The sequence below is a fragment of the Ambystoma mexicanum genome, chromosome 10 (assembly GCF_040938575.1).
Source record: "Ambystoma mexicanum isolate Mex_15411 chromosome 10, UKY_AmexF1_1, whole genome shotgun sequence".
Taxonomy (NCBI): domain Eukaryota; kingdom Metazoa; phylum Chordata; class Amphibia; order Caudata; family Ambystomatidae; genus Ambystoma; species Ambystoma mexicanum.
This window is the reverse complement of record NC_090932.1, coordinates 1,465,650,607-1,465,669,513: the sequence shown is the minus strand read 5'-3', so window position 1 is coordinate 1,465,669,513 and position 18,907 is coordinate 1,465,650,607. Positions and strand designations below refer to the sequence as shown.

General features: G+C 50.5%; 1 protein-coding gene across 1 annotated transcript in view; it reads left to right on the top strand.

The window, feature by feature from the left end:
- TCTN1 (tectonic family member 1) overlaps positions 1-18,907 on the top strand; it is a 535,977-nt gene that overhangs the window by 249,368 nt on the left and 267,702 nt on the right. Inside the window, exon 6 of the mRNA XM_069619544.1 lies at positions 9,827-9,933. Coding sequence (XP_069475645.1) covers positions 9,827-9,933 — 107 coding nt within the window. The remainder of the gene's footprint in view (positions 1-9,826; positions 9,934-18,907) is intronic.

The following is an 18,907-nucleotide window of genomic DNA, read 5'->3' as shown; positions in this document are numbered from 1 at the left end:
CACAACAGTGATTGGGCTACCCCGCAATAACCCCTTGACTGCTATGTACTTCCCCTCTGGGTCCTGCTACACATCGTGAACCACCAACCCCAGTGTGGACGCCACCACTATGGCCACTCCTTTCTTCTTGGTCAGGGCTGAGGCCTGTAACACCGCCCCCCCCCCAATACACCTTGCCTTCAGCCCCCGAAAACCCCTTCCCGCCTAGTGGGTTTCCTGAAACACAAGCAGGTCTAGGTTGACTCTCTTAAATTCTCATGGACCGTTTTGTGGATGAATTCAAACCTCGGACATTCAGGGACCCCACCACCAAATCCACTTTCATATCATCAAGTAAAAAAGTTAGATTCACAATGCTGGTCACATATAAGGCATATTATCCACAAAATGTAGTCATGAAGTTGCACAAGCTAACTCATCCCAAATCGATTGTGAAATGTGGTCACCTCACCAGCAGTCTATTCCCCTCCCAATGTGACATACCCCCCCCCCCGACACACATCCAGTCCCACCCAGTTACCTTCACTGGCTTAGGACCAAACCACCAGGAAAGACCTGCTCCACCCAGTCATGCTCAGTACATTCAAACCCTAAAGAGCCCCCCCTATCCCTCCTTCCTACCGCCACTATAACTCCATAAAGCTGCTTGTCTCCATGGTGCTAAGCTCGAGCAACTTTACATTGGGCATCCCCTCCAAGCTACCCCACCGTGCTCGTACACCACATTGTATCAACATGAGCAGCTAGCTCCACAAGAAGACACATATTCTCACCCTCCCCTACTTTCCTCAAATGCCCAACTCAAAGGCATTGCGTGTGTAGACCTCCACCCTGGCACCCCGCCTGCCGTTTTTGAGAGGAGGTCAAACCGGCCACTTCCTGGCCACTAGCATATCAAGTGCAACACAACTCCAAACCCCATCAGCCCTACCGGCCCATGCCCTTTAAACCTTGCCCCCGGGCGGGTGTTTAATTTTGTAAACTTCCTTGAGCCTGGCACTTTACGTCGCCTCCTTCCCTTCACCTTTTGCAATCCATCCCCCTGTGGTCCAGCGTCCCCTCAGCGCTGCTGGCCCGAAGGACCCACCAGCTCCTCCATCACTCTCTGGATGTCATTTTCAGTAACCAACTTGTAGTTGTGGTCCACATACTCAAAGGAGAGAGAGAAAGGGAACCCCAACTGGTACCGATCCTTCTCATTAAGCCACCGGGTGAGAGGGGGACACTTTCGCCGTCTCGCCACAGTAAAGGCAGAGAGGTCTTGAAACGCAGTTATCTTTAAATCTCCCAGAGACACTAACCCTCCTTCCTGGCCTTATCCAGAATCCTCGTTTTCTCCTCTTAAAGTTGGAAGTGTGCCAATACCAATCTTGAGCCCCTTCCCCCACCTCCTCTCAGTGCCCTGCCAATAATCAGCTCTGCTGTGGAGTCCGCACCAAACAAGAGCTTAACCACCTCATAGATAACCATTTTAATATCTCTCTCCGTTTCCCCCTCTGTCTCCTGAATCCCCAAAAAACAGAGGTTATTCCGCCTTTCGCGGTTCTCAAATTCATCCATTCCAAGTGTGATCCCGATTCTTGACTCTCAAGTTCGGAAGGTCGCATGTCGAAGTGCACTTCCATCGTGTCCAGTGAGGTTTGATTGTTTTCTAAGTTCTGCAATCTGTCGTCGATTTTGATGACTTTCTTGGCCAAAGTGTCCATACGTATCCCAATGTCAGCACGTATACCACCAATATCCTCAAGTAGCACTGCTTGATCTTTTTTTAGTGGAAACTGGGTCGGGAGCAGCCTCTGCCATTGTCTCCAAACCTGGTCCAACGCAGGGGTAGAAGAGCTACCGAAATGAAAGGTCTTCCAGTCCATCCAGGTGAATGGGGTCCAGACATTTAGAACTCCCAGACTTCAGCCTTTACCTGATACAGGTCGGCACAACTCTGCTCGGAACCCCCCCTCCCCTGTTTAGCTGGACCAGGAGTAATCGGGTCAGTCATCTCCACGCTCCAGGGCTCGGTGGCCCGGTCTCCGTCCAGGTCTCCGGGCAGTATAAGACAGAAAAGAACAACTTCCAGCAACGGCTGGGCTCAGAGGTGAGAGACTCACTCTGGCGTGGGGCTTGCCTCAAAGCAAAGTGAACTGCTGCTCTGCCCCATCTACAGTGGTCTGAGTGAACAGCACACCTCCGGGCCAAGCTCATTCTCCAACTCCACCAAGCCCCAGCTGACAGTGGGTCTGGGGAGCTTTGCCTCTGTTTCCCCAGCCCCTCTGTTACTCTCTGGGCCTCATCACTACCGCCGCATTTAAGGGTCCGCCAGATCATGGCTCTGATGGATTTCTCCCCAGCTTTGAGCTGGGCGGAAATCCGTGGCAAATTTGTTTTTCTGCGCATTTACCGCCGGCGGGAAATCCGCCAGCGGTAATAGCATGAAATTTCCCCATTGGGCCCAATGGGGAATGAGGAATTCCCGAATGGGCCCAATGGGGAATGGGCAATACCCGTTCCACCAAACCCGTGATCCGGAGCTAATAGCGCCGGGGGGTTTGGCGGTAGGGCTATTAACGCTGGCACTAATAGCGCAGGCGTTACCGACCCAACTCGTGATCAGGCCCTCTGTCTCATCACGAGTTTGGCGGTAACCCTTAAATGTGGCCGTATTTAAGGGTCCGCCAAATCATGGGCGGTAGTAGCGCTGAAAATTCCCCATTGAACACAATGGAGAATGGGGAATTCCTGAATGGGCCCAATCGGGAATGGGGACTTATCGTTCCGCCAAACCTGTGATCCGGCGCTATTGGTGTCGGAGGGTTTTGGCAGTAACGCTAATAGCCCCAGCGGTACCGCCCAACTCGTGATGAGGCCCTTTGTCTTTTTCCTTAGGGCTGAAGGGCCTCTGTGGAGCCTGCTGCACCCGCAGCCGCAGGAGCTCCCACCCGCACCAAGACAGATGCTGGCTGCTGACCTTAAGGGGTCACTCAACAGAAGGGGGGGCCTCCAGCATGCCTCTCCCACCAGTGCCACTGCTCACATGAGTCCAGAAAAATGCAAGGCAGGTGCTGCCAGCATCCGCCCCAGGCCCTAGTGGTCGTAATGAGTCTCCTAGTGGGCCACCACGCCAATGTAATCATACAATACCCACGGGGGCAATTTCAGGGGCAGGACTCCTTATTTGTTTATTTATTTAAAAAGATTTGCGGGGTGGTTTGTTTTTTCTTTTTCTTTTCTTCTTTGGATGGCACCACTCGGACCCTCCTCTCCCCGGGGCCAGTCTCCGTTGCTGTACAGCGGATCGATCTGGGCTCAGACCCTGGGCCAGCCGCAGCTCCTCATCTGGGATGCCAGGCCGTACACCGAGGCAGGACTTCTGCAGCCTCTATCTCTGCAGCCCGTTGGAATCGAACTCCAAAATTTCGCTGGGTATTCTCACATCTCCACTGCTCGACCTGCTGGGGGCGCGAGGGGTTTAGGGCATGGGCTCAATCCGCCTCTGACACTCTGGCAATGGAGCACAACGTTCAGGCAACCGCCATCAATACGCCCCCTGGTGGCCGCCCACAGAGTTACCTTTTGACTACCGAACTTTTGTATCCAGAAAGAAAGACTTTTGCAAACGAAAGATAGTGAAAGCATTGCCCACAGTCACGGGGCGTCTATAAAGCTGTAGAGTAACAGCAAGTACCTGTGAATATTGATCGGAATGAGAACTGTGGTGTTGAAAATGGTAACATTGGAAACTGTAAAACAAGTATTGGCAAGAGCCACTGGAAACTGTGTGAAACCAGCATTGGCATATGCCAATGGAAACTGTACTTTGAGAAACCAAAGATTGGCATGAACCATAAGTGGCAACAAGTGACAAGTAGCTAATCAAGCAGTGGTAAAGCAATAACTAAATGTGAAATACAAAACATTCCTTCACCTGGCAGGTGAGTACCAGGCAACACTGTAGAAGTGAAGCAGTGGCATTGTGCATAGCCGAAACTGATCAGACGAAACAAGTAATGTGTATCGGTTGTATGACCTGAAATGGGTGGACCGTGCAGTCTTACAACTGTGTCCAGACCGAGGACAAGCCATCTACTGAAAAGCCAGTAAGAGACTTGCTGAGAAACTTGTAATTAAATATAAAGGAGGTTTGATGTGAAACAGAAAGCAAGGAACTGTAGTTGGGAAACTTGTAAAGAATAACCAAACCAGAGCAGTTGGAATGTGTGTTGGGAAGAGGAACCAGAAAGTTAGGGACAAGGAAACCCCTTGGCATTGTGAACGGTCTTGAAACTAGGGGAAGGGATCCCGCTTTGCAAGCCAGGAGTTGGAAGAAGCTCAGAACTTTTACTTTGAACACTTATTCTGTTGACTTTGAGAATCCCACTTAGTGTATACAAATAGACATGAGGACAAGTGTGTGTGTAGGATAGCTAGTCCCTAGCTAGCGAGATCAGGAAGGAAAGGAGAAGATATGTTTGGCCCAAGGCAGCCTAGTAGCAGTGAGATCAAGAGCTTTAGTATTCAAGCTCACGATGGGAGCAAGTGTGGGGTGTCAAGGATGTGCAGGACCAGACTAGAGATTGATGTGGAGGGAGGACCAGACCGTATGGAAATAAGGTAGCAAATCCCTCCCAAGTCCATGTGTGGAAACTCGGTAAGGAAAGCCCAGTTTGTTCTGCCTCAACATGGAGAAGGTTGACTACTGGGTGCAACTAGTGGTGTGGACAGAACAGTGACTACAGGAATTACAAGCTCATGGAGAGCTTGTTGTAACCCACCTGCAACCGAAGTCAAGCAGGGAGAGATCCAGAAAGAGTAACCTTGAGAGTGACCTAGAAGTACACTGAACCTTGTAAACGTTTTAAGAAAAACCTGATACTATTGAGCAGAGCCTAGTCAAACCCTTAATATTTTGAGTTTTGATCCAAAACAGAACATTTATTTAAAACAGGTATTGTCCCAGAAAACCTTAAGGAAGCTTGGGTGATCCCACTGCTCAAAAAACCATCCCTAGACCTAAGCATACCTACTAACTTCCGACCTATCACCACGGTACCGTTTTTGCTTGATTTTAGACCGCGTAGCATACCTTCAGATCCAAGATTACTTGGAGATCCAAGATTACTTGGAATCTAACAATCTGCTAGGTCTACGATAATCCGGATTTTGTCCCAGACACGGGACGGAAACGGCTTTAATAGACCTTAAAACCCAAATTTAGTTATTGAAGGATAAGGGCAAACTAGCAATTCTACTACTCCCCGACCTCTCTGCCGCATTTGATTTGGTCAACCACCATATCCTATGCAGGCACCTCCACTCTGCTGCCAACTTCTCGTCCTCTGCTGCGGCCTGGATCAAATCCTTTTTGAGCAATAGATCCATGTGGGTCTTTGCCCCATCCACAGCCGCGGACCCTTCCCCAATTCACTGCGGCGTACCTCAGGGATCTTGCGTGTCCCCTACACTTTATAACATTTTCACGAAACCACTCTTTGATGTGCTTGACTATCTGGGTGTCTCCTACACTAACTATGCGGATGACAACCAGATACTCATTCCCATCACAGGTGATTATCTAGCTGACACCAAGGCCCTTAATGACGTCTACCTGGTCATCCAAGCCTGGATGGCCCAACACCAGTTATGCCTAAATGATGACTAGACGAAGCTCCTTATCCTGGGCACCTCACAACGCCTGAGCAATCTAGAGCCGTCCTACCAGTCATTCACCATAGACGGTAATACCATACGAGTCTCGAAAGATACCAAAACGTTAGATTTTTACCTTGACGCCATCCTATCCTTATCTCGACAAATAAATGCAGTCAGATCTGCCTCTGCATACACGGGCAAACTTATTGCTGCTTGCAGACTGTTTCTTACCACCCCTAACAGTGTCACACTAGCTAGAACTCTCATTATGGCCAAAATTGACTATTGTAGTGCTCTTTACTTGGGGACCAGCCAAAAGAACCTGAGTAAAATCCAAACAACCCAGAACAATGCCATCCGAGATGCCCTAAACATCCCCCGCAACCACCACATTTCAGAATCCAGAACCAACCTAAAGTGGCTACCTGTCAAGCAGTGAATCTCACTAAAAACACTTGCCCTCACGCACAAATGCTTGGCTAACAAGGCCCCTATCTACCTCTGCAGTCGGCTGTCTCGCCACTCGACCTCCCAGAACTGCCTAGACCCACTGTCTATTGATCCCTAGGTTTAAACTTCATAAAGCAGGGGGCACCAGCTTCCCTGTCCTTGCCTCTAAGCTTTGGAACTCCCTCCCCGCTACAATCAGAGCTGACGACTCATTCAACACTTTCAAGGCCAAAACCAAATCTTGGCTTTTTGACCAGCACTAAGACATGCTCTGCGCCCTTGTCTTACATACTCTGGCCCGCTGACCTCCGTTGCTACTTTCTGTATACCCAATGGTTATTTCCACTGTGAAGCCTTAGCGGCACTGTAACCTCTGTAATGTATGTATATAGAAACACTGTTAGTATTCTCTTAATGTAATTGTTTATGTCTGTATATATGCACTATTGTAACTTTGTACAAATTGCGCCCTGATGCCTCGGGCCTGATGGCTTGCGTGTTATAAATAAATACAAATACAATCCTTCTTACCTGAGATAATGGGCCTCATTACAACCCTGGCGGTAGCCGTGCCTGTCATACAGGCATGACTGCCGCCGGAGTTGCATTTCTTCCGGCCCCTGGCAATGGGGACGTACAGGGCCATTCCGACCTTGGCAGACCCTGTATGTCCCCATTGCCAGGGCACGGAATCCATTACTCCCCATTCCCATTGAGCCCCATATGGCTCAATGGGAATGGGGAGGTCGGATGCACCGGCACCGTTTATTACAGTGCCTGCACATCCGACATGATGGGCTCGCAGGTGCCGCTCTGCCCGCCAGGTCCGACCTGGTGGGCAGAAAGGCACCTGCGAGCACAACTCGTAGTTTGCCGGTCCGGGAACTACAGTACCGGCAAGCTTACCGGTACCGTAGTTCCCAGACCGGCAAACTCGTAATGAGGCCCATTGTGTTGAGTTTTTTTTTGGGCCTCACTCGGCTACAAGAAAGTGCCTATATATTCTTACAGCATCCCTGAAAGCGACCCGTTCAATACAAACAATGCCAAAACAGAGAAGGACACCCCACCAACTTTAAAGAAAACTCAGTGCAGTCCCAAAAAGCTCCTGCAAATGTCAGTCCTGGCTCAAAACATGATTCTCAGGCTTCAACCTCCAAGTCCCATAACCCCCTAAGTAGAAATTCCACCAGAAGGTAATTCCAAGAACAACAATGCGAGAGAACACCAAAAGGCCAAACAGAATGTAACATTAAATTGATAAAGGGAAAGAAAAAAGGCTCAACAAGACATACTAGTGAGGCTCTGGGTTGGTCGTCCTTTTTTACTCTGTATTCTCAAAGGAGTTTGCACATGTTCAGGCTTTGCTGAGTCTTGATAGGAATTCATGTTTCCTGCTTGCACCAGTTCCCTCTGGACATACGCCTCAGACGTTTGCTGGAGCAAAGCCTCAGTTTTCCTTTGTAATGTTTCTAAAGAAGCGCTCTTGTGCTAGTGCCATCTTGGATCTTCCTGTGCTTGCTGCTCATCTGCATCATGTGGTTGAATCTTCTCTCCATAACGGCACCACCACAGTGCTTGTACTGGTGCCACTTTGATGCTCTTAAGGCTAAGCTCCATTACCAGAATGTGGTTGGTGTAGTCACGGTGTATGACGCACACAGAGCACTATGACTGACAAATGGAGAGCCACACTGGGGAATGTCATTCAATGCAGAGGCTGTTAAAATAGTAGTGTACTGGTTCGGGTCACCAGAGGAGGGGGTGATGACAGTCATAGCAATGGTGATAGTTGTATGCATTTCCATGGATTATGTTTGTCCTATGAGGTGCCTGTGCTGTTTAGCGGAGTGTTCCAGTGTTGGCAAAGTAGACATGAGCCTTTAGTTTCCTACATGTGTTGGCCTCATGTAAACAGGATGGAGGGACAGTTAAAGATCCACAGGTTCTTTTGGAGACTGTAAGTCCCATCCAGCCACTCTGTTGTGAGGCCCTTATGATTTTTGATTGTTCCTCCCTGGTTTTGCTGGCCTTTTTCCTGATGTATCCTCACCTGACCATACCTTCTCCAGGACCTACGCTCCTGCAAACGTACGTACGTACGTATACCATTTATGTGATATAAGGTATTCTACCATTTATGCCTCTGTGGACATTCCTTTATGTAACATAATACGATGTTAGCCTGTATTCTTCTTGCATGCTCTGCTCCCCTTCCGAGAGATAGAGATGTCCTTGGTTGCTTGCCCACAGCCATTACTTGATGCATCAAGGGAGCTAAGAAATAGCGTGTCTGTCTAGATATGTCAAAGTAGCACTGGATCCTAACCCTAGTCAGGATTCCTGCTAACATTGAGTTACGTTTCTCTTTCATCAAAATGTTTGCATGTTAACGGTGATGAAGGTTTAGAATAGAAGTCCACCTCTCTGACTGCACACATTATGTGTTAGAAATATGCAGTAATTTCCGAATGAATCTCAGACCCGTCTGTCCTTATCTTGGTCAGTTAGGACTTACTTACTGTATTTACCAGCCCAAGCGTTGTATCAGCCCTGCAGTGCTACAGCTAACTCGAGTCCAGAATGGATTGGTGCTACGTTGGGAGCGGAGTGCTATTGCAGGTCTTATTAAATGGTGCGCCAGACAGCAAAACCCTTGTGCACTATTGTAAATTGTGTTGCATGTCAGATAGGTTGCCATCTCCCAATTAGTAGGGTCTTTGGATTAGAAAAACACCTTCATTGTTGGACCTTGCTAACAGAGCGTGTTGCCTAAACATATGTCTATACCCATTTATCTGAGAAAGCATGTCACATCTATAAATTATGATAGCGGTTGTGCTGGTAGAGCAGTTACCCGCTTGCCTACTGGATGCATTTTTAACTTCCCTTAGGCCAGTACATGTAGCAGGAAATGCTGCTCGCACTTCTATAATTGCAGAAGTCTTCTTCCATACACCTTCTATTGTGCCTTAATACACCATTTGATGTATAGGCGAATTATAAATACCCAATAAGTAATTTGTTCCTACTCATTTCTGCTGAAATCCTTTGCTGTGTTCTTCTCCAACTTGCCCCTGGCAAAGCTGCTTCAGCTTTTGTGTAGTACTGTGACGTTTCTCAAAAATCTAGCCCCATCAATACAGGAGAGTGTATAGTTCAGATTTTGGAAGTTGGGGAGCCAATCCTAATATCCACTATTTGCACGTATCCTCACAGACCATTACTATAACACTGATTACAAAAAACGTGTTATGAACAGCACACCAATTCATTCTCAACAATGAGCAAATCTCTTAATTCAAACACCCGTTATACTTCCTTCCAGTCAATCAATTATATCCATGAGATAAGGCCAAAAAAAATATAAATAATACAGACCCTTGTTATCCGTAGCATGGCAGAGCTTCCTTTTCCTCCCAGCCTATCGATGTAGCTGGGAGGATATCTCGAGCGAGCATTCGAGCATTACCAGCTTGCCTTGTGAAAAGGACAGTGGTGTGTCCCATGGCATCCATACTCCAGTCGGGCCAGCTCAGCTCCCCACTCCCCCAGATGATAAACCGAGTATAGTATTAAGTAACATGAAATACCACATGCTCAAACTTGATTTCTGGCGATAGTGGAGCTATATAAACCATCAAAAAAAATGTAGAAATGTGCATCTGCCTTTGCTTTAATGACATTACCCGTTTTTGGCTTTGTCTCTGATACTTGTTCTCAATTTATGCAGGATTCCTAATGAACGAGCATGTGAAGTGTAGTCGAAATATCAAAATGGAAAACTGTAGTAATGCAGCACTCGATCTGTCTACCTACTATAATGTTCATATTTTGGAAGTGAGTATTGCATCAATTTGCTCATTCATAAATGAATACCCATTTTATATGGGATTGCCATTTTTATGTTTTATCATTTTAACTTGTTAATCTACACGTTATATAGAGTTGTCTATTGTGAAGCAATCCTAATATTGGGGTGTTGTGGGGAGAGAACAAGGGTGCTATTATAGCTTAGTAACAAACCAAAGAATTGTAGCGATACATAGTAGAAGAAACAGTAAGAAGACAACAGGAATTTAGGCAAGGTTTGGTAAAAATTAGAGGTAGCTAAAGAACCTTTCCCATAAGTTTAACAAGTTTAAGGTAATGCTAGTTTACAGCCAACTACACCAGAAGAGCTGAGCTAGATCTGGGGTTGCTTATGTTTCGTGCATAGTCTAGCAGTTCAGGGTGGCTTCTCCCGTTGGTGGCAATTCCAGTACTGATTTGCACATGGTTGGTCACCTTCTGCAAGGGTGCAGATGGGCTACAAACCGGTGGTGTAGCAGGTTAACCAGAGCTATGCCATTCATTCAAAACCTTCTACCCATCACATTGTTTTGGTAGTTAACTTAGTGTTTAGATACTTCTATGTCCAGGGTCTTTCCTAGTCTCAACTTCTTGGTTATCCTGTGGTGGGGCAGCAATCTTCTTCTTAAGACTAATCCAAAGCCATGTGCAAGCTTTGACCTTGCATATTTGTGTATGCATCAAAGCTTCATACACACCAGCTCCTCTAATGTTTGACCCAGTGAGTTGATGGGTTGTGCTTGATGGCCCCTGATGGCACAGGTGATGGTGGGAAGATGTTGTGAATTGGAAAAACCCATGAACTCTGAGAGTAAGAGAATTCACGAATCGGGAACAATATCCTACGGCCATGTTCTTATCCTTTCATGGTCCCAGTAGCGGGGTGAACTCAACTCCAAGTAGCATGGCAATAAAGAAGGGGAAGAAAGTAACCTAATATCGCCAGAACCTAAGGCAGATAGCATGTGAAGGACTTCTTGAGGTTGGGCATCACTTGTAGAGGAGTTCTCCAGCATGGGGTCTGGCATGGATTCACATGCTCATGAATATTCCCCGTCGTCAGGCTGGGAATCCTCGGTAAAGAAAAAATCAGTATCAGTATCAGTTTCGTTTCTGATCTGTCTTTCGTAGTAGTAACCAATCACTGATCTCTGTGTCATACTGACCACAGCCAATGACTGCCCTCTACCTAAGCCCCGCCTCTGGCAGCCATCTTCAGATTTTTACCGCAAGTTCAAGTGTTGGGAGTCCTCGTGCTTAGCTCTCGAGCTTTTACTGCGTGTTTCGCGCTTTTTCAGGTGAATTTTCACATTTTTTCGGTTAATCGAGCCTCAAACTCCACCTTTTCTACTCCCGTTAACGGCTACCCGTTGCGGGATTTTCCTACGCCCCTCAAGGGTGACGATTTCGTCGAATCTACTTCTTGGAGGATTCCAGAAGATTCGCGGCCTACTTCGAGATGGCCCAGGATGCGAGTTTGTTGCCCGGACCCAAACTGTTTCGCAGCTGCCCTGGATGCGGGCTGCAGAATGTGTTTAAGGAAGACGAACATTCGCGATGCCTCTATTGTCTTCATGGGGACAAGACTCATGTAGAGAAGGATTGCCAGTTCTGCAAGAACTTGTCGGAGCGGACCATGAGGGACCGTCGATCCCGTCTCGCCAGCTGGTTGGAGAAGGGCTCAACGGGCGAGAAGAAGAAGAAAGGGTCCGAGCGGGCTTCTAAGTCCTGTGCGGGCGCCCCGGCGACGGGGGCCCAACACCAGGCCAAGCGCCGCGATCAGCTAGCTCCGGGAGCGCCGAAAGGTCGGGCTCTTCGGTCGCCAGGCAGGGCGCACCTTCCCCGGCACCGTCAACCACGAGCCAGCGCTCCGGTTTGGGGAAGAGGAAGTCCGAGACCCCGGGTAAGCTTCAGGAGAAGCCCCGTCCGATCTCGGAAGAGGGGGAGCGAGGCGTCACCCCTCCCCCGAAGGAGAAGGCCCGGGACGCACCTAAGGTGGTGAAGGCCCCTACCCAGCAGGCAAAGGCCTCTATCGAGGCGATCGCGGCGACTCTGGCCAAGCCGGCAGAGACCCCGCCAGCGGAGACTGCCTCCGGGACTAGAGTTTCCCTGCCGCCAAGGAGGGAATCCTCTTTTCAGCCCATCGTCGTGGCCGCCATGGTGGAAGAAGCGAGGGGGGGCACGGTAGCCTCCTCGAGCTCGGAGTCAGCCTCGGAGGAGGAACTGACCGAGGCCGTGAGGAACCTCGAAGTTCAATTCGAGAAGGTTCGATCCAGTACGGAAGATCCTCGGGAGATAACCGAGGAAGACGACGATGGCGAGGAAGAGCAGCCTTCACTTCCGGCGCGGCCGGAACCTAGGCCTCAGGATGGCTCGGCGGCCATTTTGTCTGCGATCCAGTCCTTATGCTCTGAGATAAGGACGAGATTCCCACGGCCCAGGCCGGAGGACCCGCAACCTGGCCTGTCGGGAAGTCCTCAGAACAAACGATGGAGGACCCAACCCTCTCCTCCGCTCGCCCCCGTAAGGCCTACAGTTCCCTCCTCATCCTCCCACGAGTCGGGAGATGACGGTGCGTTGGGCTCGACGACGGGTTCTGAGGGCGTCGACGACAGAACGGGTCTCCTGTCGCACGGGCCTCGCCGTCCAACGAGATTGGCTCATTCCACGCCATGATCGCCAGAGCATATGAATTGTTCCAGCTCTGCCCGGAGGAGCAAAAAAAGGAAGGTTTCCTCTATCAGCGCCGGGGAGCCAAGAGGAAGACTGTCATCGCGGTGCCCCTAATCGATGACATCTGGGAGGAGGGCCTGTCGGTTCTCAAAAACCCCTCCACGGCACCAGCCAAACGGGACCGGTACGAGAAGAAGTACCGGGTCCCCGAAACTGCTCCCCTGTGCCTCAGGGCCCAGCCAACGCCAGACTCGGTCGTCTCGGCGGCGGCGAAGAAGAAAGCGGCGGGGTCAGGAGCCTCGACGTCGAATTCCCCGCCGGACGGCGAGGGAAAGAAGTTGGACGCCATGGGGTGGCGGGTCATATCGTCGGCGGCGACGACGATCAAAGCAGCCAATGCCCTGGCGATCGTGGCCCGTTACGACAGGGAGCTCTGGTTTAAGCTGGCCCCCATATTGGACTTCCTGCCGGACGACAAGAGGTCCGAGGCCCTGGAAATACTGCAAGAGGGCGAGGTGGCGTCGGACCACGCCATAACTGTGGCAACCGATATTGCCGATACCGGGTTCCGCCAGCTGGGCAACGGTGTTTGCCTACGACGACGGGGTTGGCTCCGGGCGACCGACTTCCGTCAGGACGTCCAGACCAGGGTGTTGGACATGCCGTTCGATGGCAGCAACTTGTTCGGGAAGGCGGTGGACGAATCCCTCCAAGCCATAAAAACAGACACGGAGACGGCTCGCGCCCTAGGAGGCCTTCAGCAACGATGGCCCTTTCGGAGCTCCGGAGGCAGACAGGGTGCCTCCAAGGAATCCAGCGGTGGCTCGTCGTCCTACCGCTAGGCGGCATGCTCCTCGTCTCAGGAGGCCTACAGGGGTCGCGGCAAGCAGGGAGCGCCTCGCCGCCGTCGGCAAGGTGGCCAGGGCGGCAAGGCCACCACCTCCAAGCAGCACTGAACCGGCCGTGGTCTCGGGCCCCCACCAAAGAACCCCGGTGGGAGGCCGGCTGATGAATTTCGTCGGTGTGTGGAAGTCCATCTCCACCGACCGTTGGGTGCTGGATACCCTGGCAAGAGGACACTCTATCGAATTCCTGAAGAAGTGCCCTCACGTTCCACCTGTGGCCAGGAAGGAAAATCACGTCCCGCAACTGCTGTTGGAAGTAAGGGCGATGCTCAGGAAAGGCGCCATCAAGCTTGTCCCGAAGAGGCTCCGGGGCTCCGGGGTGTACTCAAGGTACTTCCTCGTCAGGAAGAAGACGGGCGGCTGGCGCCCCATCCTGGACCTTCGTCGTTTGAACAAATTCATCAGATCACAAAGGTTCAGGATGGTCACCCTCCAGCACGTACTGGGACAGCTGGAGGAAGGCGACTTTCTATCATCGTTGGACCTGGAGGATGCATACTTCCACGTTCCCATCCTCAAAAGTCACCGAAAGTTCCTCAGGTTCGTCGTCCAGGGACGCCACTACCAATTCAGAGCACTGCCGTTCGGATTGAAGTCGGCCCCCAGGGTCTTTACCAAGTGCCTAGCACCAGTGGCGGCGCGGCTGCGCCTGCAGGGGATTCACGTCTACGCCTACCGGGACGACTCGCTCATCCGCTCAAGGACGAGGGAACTCGCCGTCGAACACACTGCGAGGACCGTCCAGCTGCTCACAGACCTGGGATTCGCCATAAACTACCCAAAGTCCCACCTGGTGCCGTCGCAGGTGGCCCTGTTTCTGGGAGCGAAGCTCGATACAGTGAGGCGCCTGGCGGCCCCATCGGAAGAACGGACGAAGACCATTCTAGGCAAAGTGCAGCGCCTGCTAGCCACGGATGTGGCCAGGGTGAGGTCCATCAAGTCCCTCCTGGGGATGATGTCCTCTTGCATCTACCTGGTGCGCCTCTGCAGACTACGGATGCGCCCTCTTCAAGAATTTCTCGACGCCCGTTGGATGCAGGCAACGGGCACCTTCGAAGACAGGGTCCCCCTTAACGAGGTGTTCCGGCGGGCGATTCAGTGGTGGGGCGTTCGAGCACACCTCACGGCGGGCAAGGACTTTCAGGCGCCGGCGTACCAGGAGACGGTGACGACGGACGCCTCCCTGGAAGGTTGGGGCGCCCACACCGGAGATCTCCACGCAAGAGGCCTCTGGCTCCTGGAGGAGAGGCTCCTGCACATCAACGTCCTGGAACTCCGAGCCGTGTTCTGGGCTCTCAAATCGTTCCTCCCGTCGCTCAAGGGCAAGGTGGTGCGGATCTTCACGGACAACACCACGACAATGTTTTACATACGGAAGCAGGGAGGCACCAGATCCCCAGCCCTATCCAAGGAGGCACAGGATCTGTGGCACTGGGCGGTCGCCCAGGGGATGTTCCTGGTTCCCTTCCATCTGGCAGGAGAAAGCAACACCATTGCCGACTCGCTCAGCAGGGAGCTGCGCGTGTGTCACGAGTGGGAACTGCGCCAGGATCAGGTGGATCAACTCTTCCGATGATGGGGCAAACCCCAAATCGACCTGTTCGCAACAGCGACGAACTCGAAGTGCAAGGGGTTCGCCAGCAGGTTTCCCCAGCCGAGAAGCATGGGCGATGCGTTCTCGTTCCCCTGGGACGGCCTATACCTGTATGCGTTCCCTCCGTTGCCGTTGCTGCTTCGACTCATCGGCCAACTCAAGAGGTCCCGGTGCAGGATGATCCTCGTCGCACCGGCGTGGCCGAGGCAGATCTGGTTCCCGGACCTTCTGGACTTGTCAACGTCCCCTCCCATCAAGCTGTCGGCGGACGCGGACCTTCTCTCCAGAGAAGGAGGCGCCATCTTCCACCACGACCCGGCGTCGCTGAACCTGCAGGTTTGGCTCCTGCAGCGCTAGAGTTTGGAGGCTACGATATACCGGACGATTGCAGAGAGGTTCTTGCAAAGGCCAGGGCGTCCTCAACTCTCAAATGCTACGGTCATAAGTGGAAGAGGTTCTCTATCTGGTGCCGAGCACAGAAGATCAACCCCCTACGGATTATGGCCCCTCAAGTACTGCCGTACCTGCTATCGCTGGCAAAGGCTGGGCTAGCCCATGCCTCCATTAAGATTCATCTGGCGGCGATCTCCAGATATAACAGAACCACAGGACGGAAGTCCCTGTGGTCCCATCGACTGGTAAAAGAGTTTATGAAAGGACTGTTCTGGTCGTTCCCGCCGGTGAAGGCCCCGGCGTGGGAACTTAGCGTGGTGCTGACCAGGCTCATGGGGCCCCCATTCCGCACCGATGAAGTTTGTGTCGTGGAAGACTGCATTCCTGGTGGCCATTACCTCCGCACGACGAGTGGGAGAGATCCAGGCCCTATCCTGCAAAGCACCGTACTTGACTTTCCATGCCTCGAGGGTGGTGCTTAGGACGCACCCCTCCTTTATGCCCAAGGTGCCGTCGGACTTCCATCTTAACGAGCCCTTGGTGTTACCTGTTTTCTTCCCGTCTCCTTCGTCGCCGGCCGAGAGGACTTTGCACTCGCTGGATGTAGCCAGAGCGCTGAAGTTCTACGTGGACCGTACGAAGAGTTTCCGGAGGACATCACAGCTGTTTGTGAACTTTGAACCTGTGAATCAAGGGAAGGCTCTCTCGAAGTCTTCTATTTCCAGATGGCTCTCCGGCTGCATCATGCACTGCCACCGGTTGGCTAGCCGACCGCTGCCAGGCCGTCCGAGAGCCCATTCGACCAGAGCGATCGCTGCTACTACGGCGTTCTTATCTGGTGTACCCCTGCTGGACATCTGCAGGGCTGCTACGTGGAGGTCGACGACGCCTTCACGAGATTCTACTGCGTCGATCGGGATTCCAGGGAAGAGTCCAGGGTCGGCCAAGCAGTGCTGCGCAACCTGTTCGCTTAAGGTGAGCCTGGTGAGGAGGTAAGAGATGCTTAATGTTGAGTTTTTTGTATTGCTTAATGTTGAGCCTTTTGCCACCCCCCGTGGTTGTGCATGTGTGTACTGCTATTTATTCTTGTATTCATGAGCATGTGAATCCATGCCAGACCCCATGCTGGAGAAGGAACAAGTTACTTACCTGTAACTGTTGTTCTCCAGCATTGGTCTGGCATGGATTCACATGTGAACCCTCCCGCCTACCCCTCTGCGGCTCTTCACTTGGTCATACTGCCTCTTCACGTGCTACCAAATCTGAAGATGGCTGCCAGAGGCGGGGCTTAGGTAGAGGGCAGTCATTGGCTGTGGTCAGTATGACGCTGAGATCAGTGATTGGTTACTAGTACGAAAGACAGATCAGAAACGAAACTGATACTGATTTTTTTCTTTACCGAGGATTCCCAGCCTGGCGACGGGGAATATTCACGAGCATGTGAATCCATGCCAGACCCATGCTGGAGAACAACAGTTACAGGTAAGTAACTTGTTCCTTGTCAAGAACATAGCACCCCAAAAATACTTGTTGGGTGGGCATGGCCAAGAGCGATTGAGTGGTTGCATGAAACAAGAGCACCCAATTTCAACTCCTGCCAGGGAGGCAGAGTTCTCACTGAGCTGGATCACTGCGTGGTGGTTGGGAACAGTAGGCTTGAGGAAACGGTTACAGAGGTCCTTGCATCCGAGTGAGAAGATTTAAACTAGCATGGAGTGGCTGAGTGACTGAAGCATAATCATTAGGGAGAGTAGAGCATTTAATGGAAAACAGATAATAGAAGTTACCAGAGTTGAGCACCAAAACGTGAAGAGAAAATCAGAAATGGGGCAAAAACCAGAATTTGAACGCTTTTTTAGACACAGGCAAAAGATTTGTGGCAGGGAGTGGTACAGCAGAGCCGAAAGTGACAGCGTGAATCCCAACTGTTGATGAAGGTGGTACTGGTGCAAACGTTGCAGAACTTTAAAGAAGATTTAACATTGACCCTGACGTCACAAACCTGGAATCTGTATGCAGATTTAAATACAGAGATAACGGAAAGCAAAAAAGATATTTCAGCAAATGGTGGGCCACAAAGAGATTGTGATGAGGCTAATGGAATCTTAAATGCTTAGCTTAGCGCAGGAACTGTAAGAGTTGGGAGACTGCAATGCAGACCTCTAGATTAAATGCAAGGATTTAGAAAACAGCAGCTGCTGTGAGGATGTGTACGTACATTTGCTAAAAGGAGGCTTGGAGCTTATCATGCCTGATTGTGTGGTGGATCTCTTCCCTCAGATCTTCTAAGATGCAAAAACTCAGGATATAAGAATAGATGGGGCACATTGTGTTGGTTCTGTTGGGTCAAATAAACTAGCAGCTCGGCGAGACACAATAGTCAAATTACAGATCTTTAAAACTAAAGAAGCAATACTTGCTGAAGCTAGAAGGTTAGGTCGTAAGAACTACTTGGACAGTTCGATCCAGAGTTATAAGCACTTAGCACAGGCAACCTTGGCTCAGATACACACGTTGAAACCTATAACTGAAGCACTAAACAAAAGGTAAATCTGTTACAAGTGGACGTATCCTTTTGGTTTGCAATTAAGTTTTGATAACAAGGTAACCACTGCCCTGATGCAATAGGAAGGAGCAAGAATGCTAAGTGCTTAGCTAAGCGATGTCCGTGGAGGAAACCTTGCTTCGACCTGGACCACGGCTGCAGAAGGAGATAGCTCTGTTTGGCAGATTAAGTGATATCCAGGAAAGGACAATAAAAGATAATTACCCACTGGCAAGCGCATGATAAACCTTGATGTAAGACTAGAGGCGGTAGACTTGCATGGACTTGAGAATGTTTATGCGTAGATCCCTTGGTGAGCTGAGAGAGAATTTATAGGCGTAATAGCTGATGAAAGGAGTCTACCTGGATGTCTTGGTTTCCAGTGATGATTCCTGTTTAAACAGTGATAGAATTACACTTGACTATAGTGGGGTCTAAGAATTGGGATGTTGGCAATGTGGGATAATAGGTGTTGGTTTTGGAATTCAGGATTCTTGATTTGAACCTGTAATAGCCAGTCAAGAAAGAGGAGATGATGAGATGTTTATGGTGCACCCTCAGTTTTGAAACTATTGATTGGGCGAAGAGGCACATGGAATTTGAATCTAACAGGACATCAAAAGATTGTGATTGATTGGGGGTCCCTATGCTGCGAAATATATACTTCTGGTGGATAATGGCTCATTTAAGCATTCTGCATTGGTTGTGGATATGCAGCATGGAAAGGCTGACTACAACTAATAAGATGGCACAGTTGTTTAGAGAACGCAGCAATACTTGCTTTCTAGGTGTTAAGCCAGAATTCCTATTTGGGTTTCTATGGCCACTTTTTGTGGCCCATCAATTATTTGC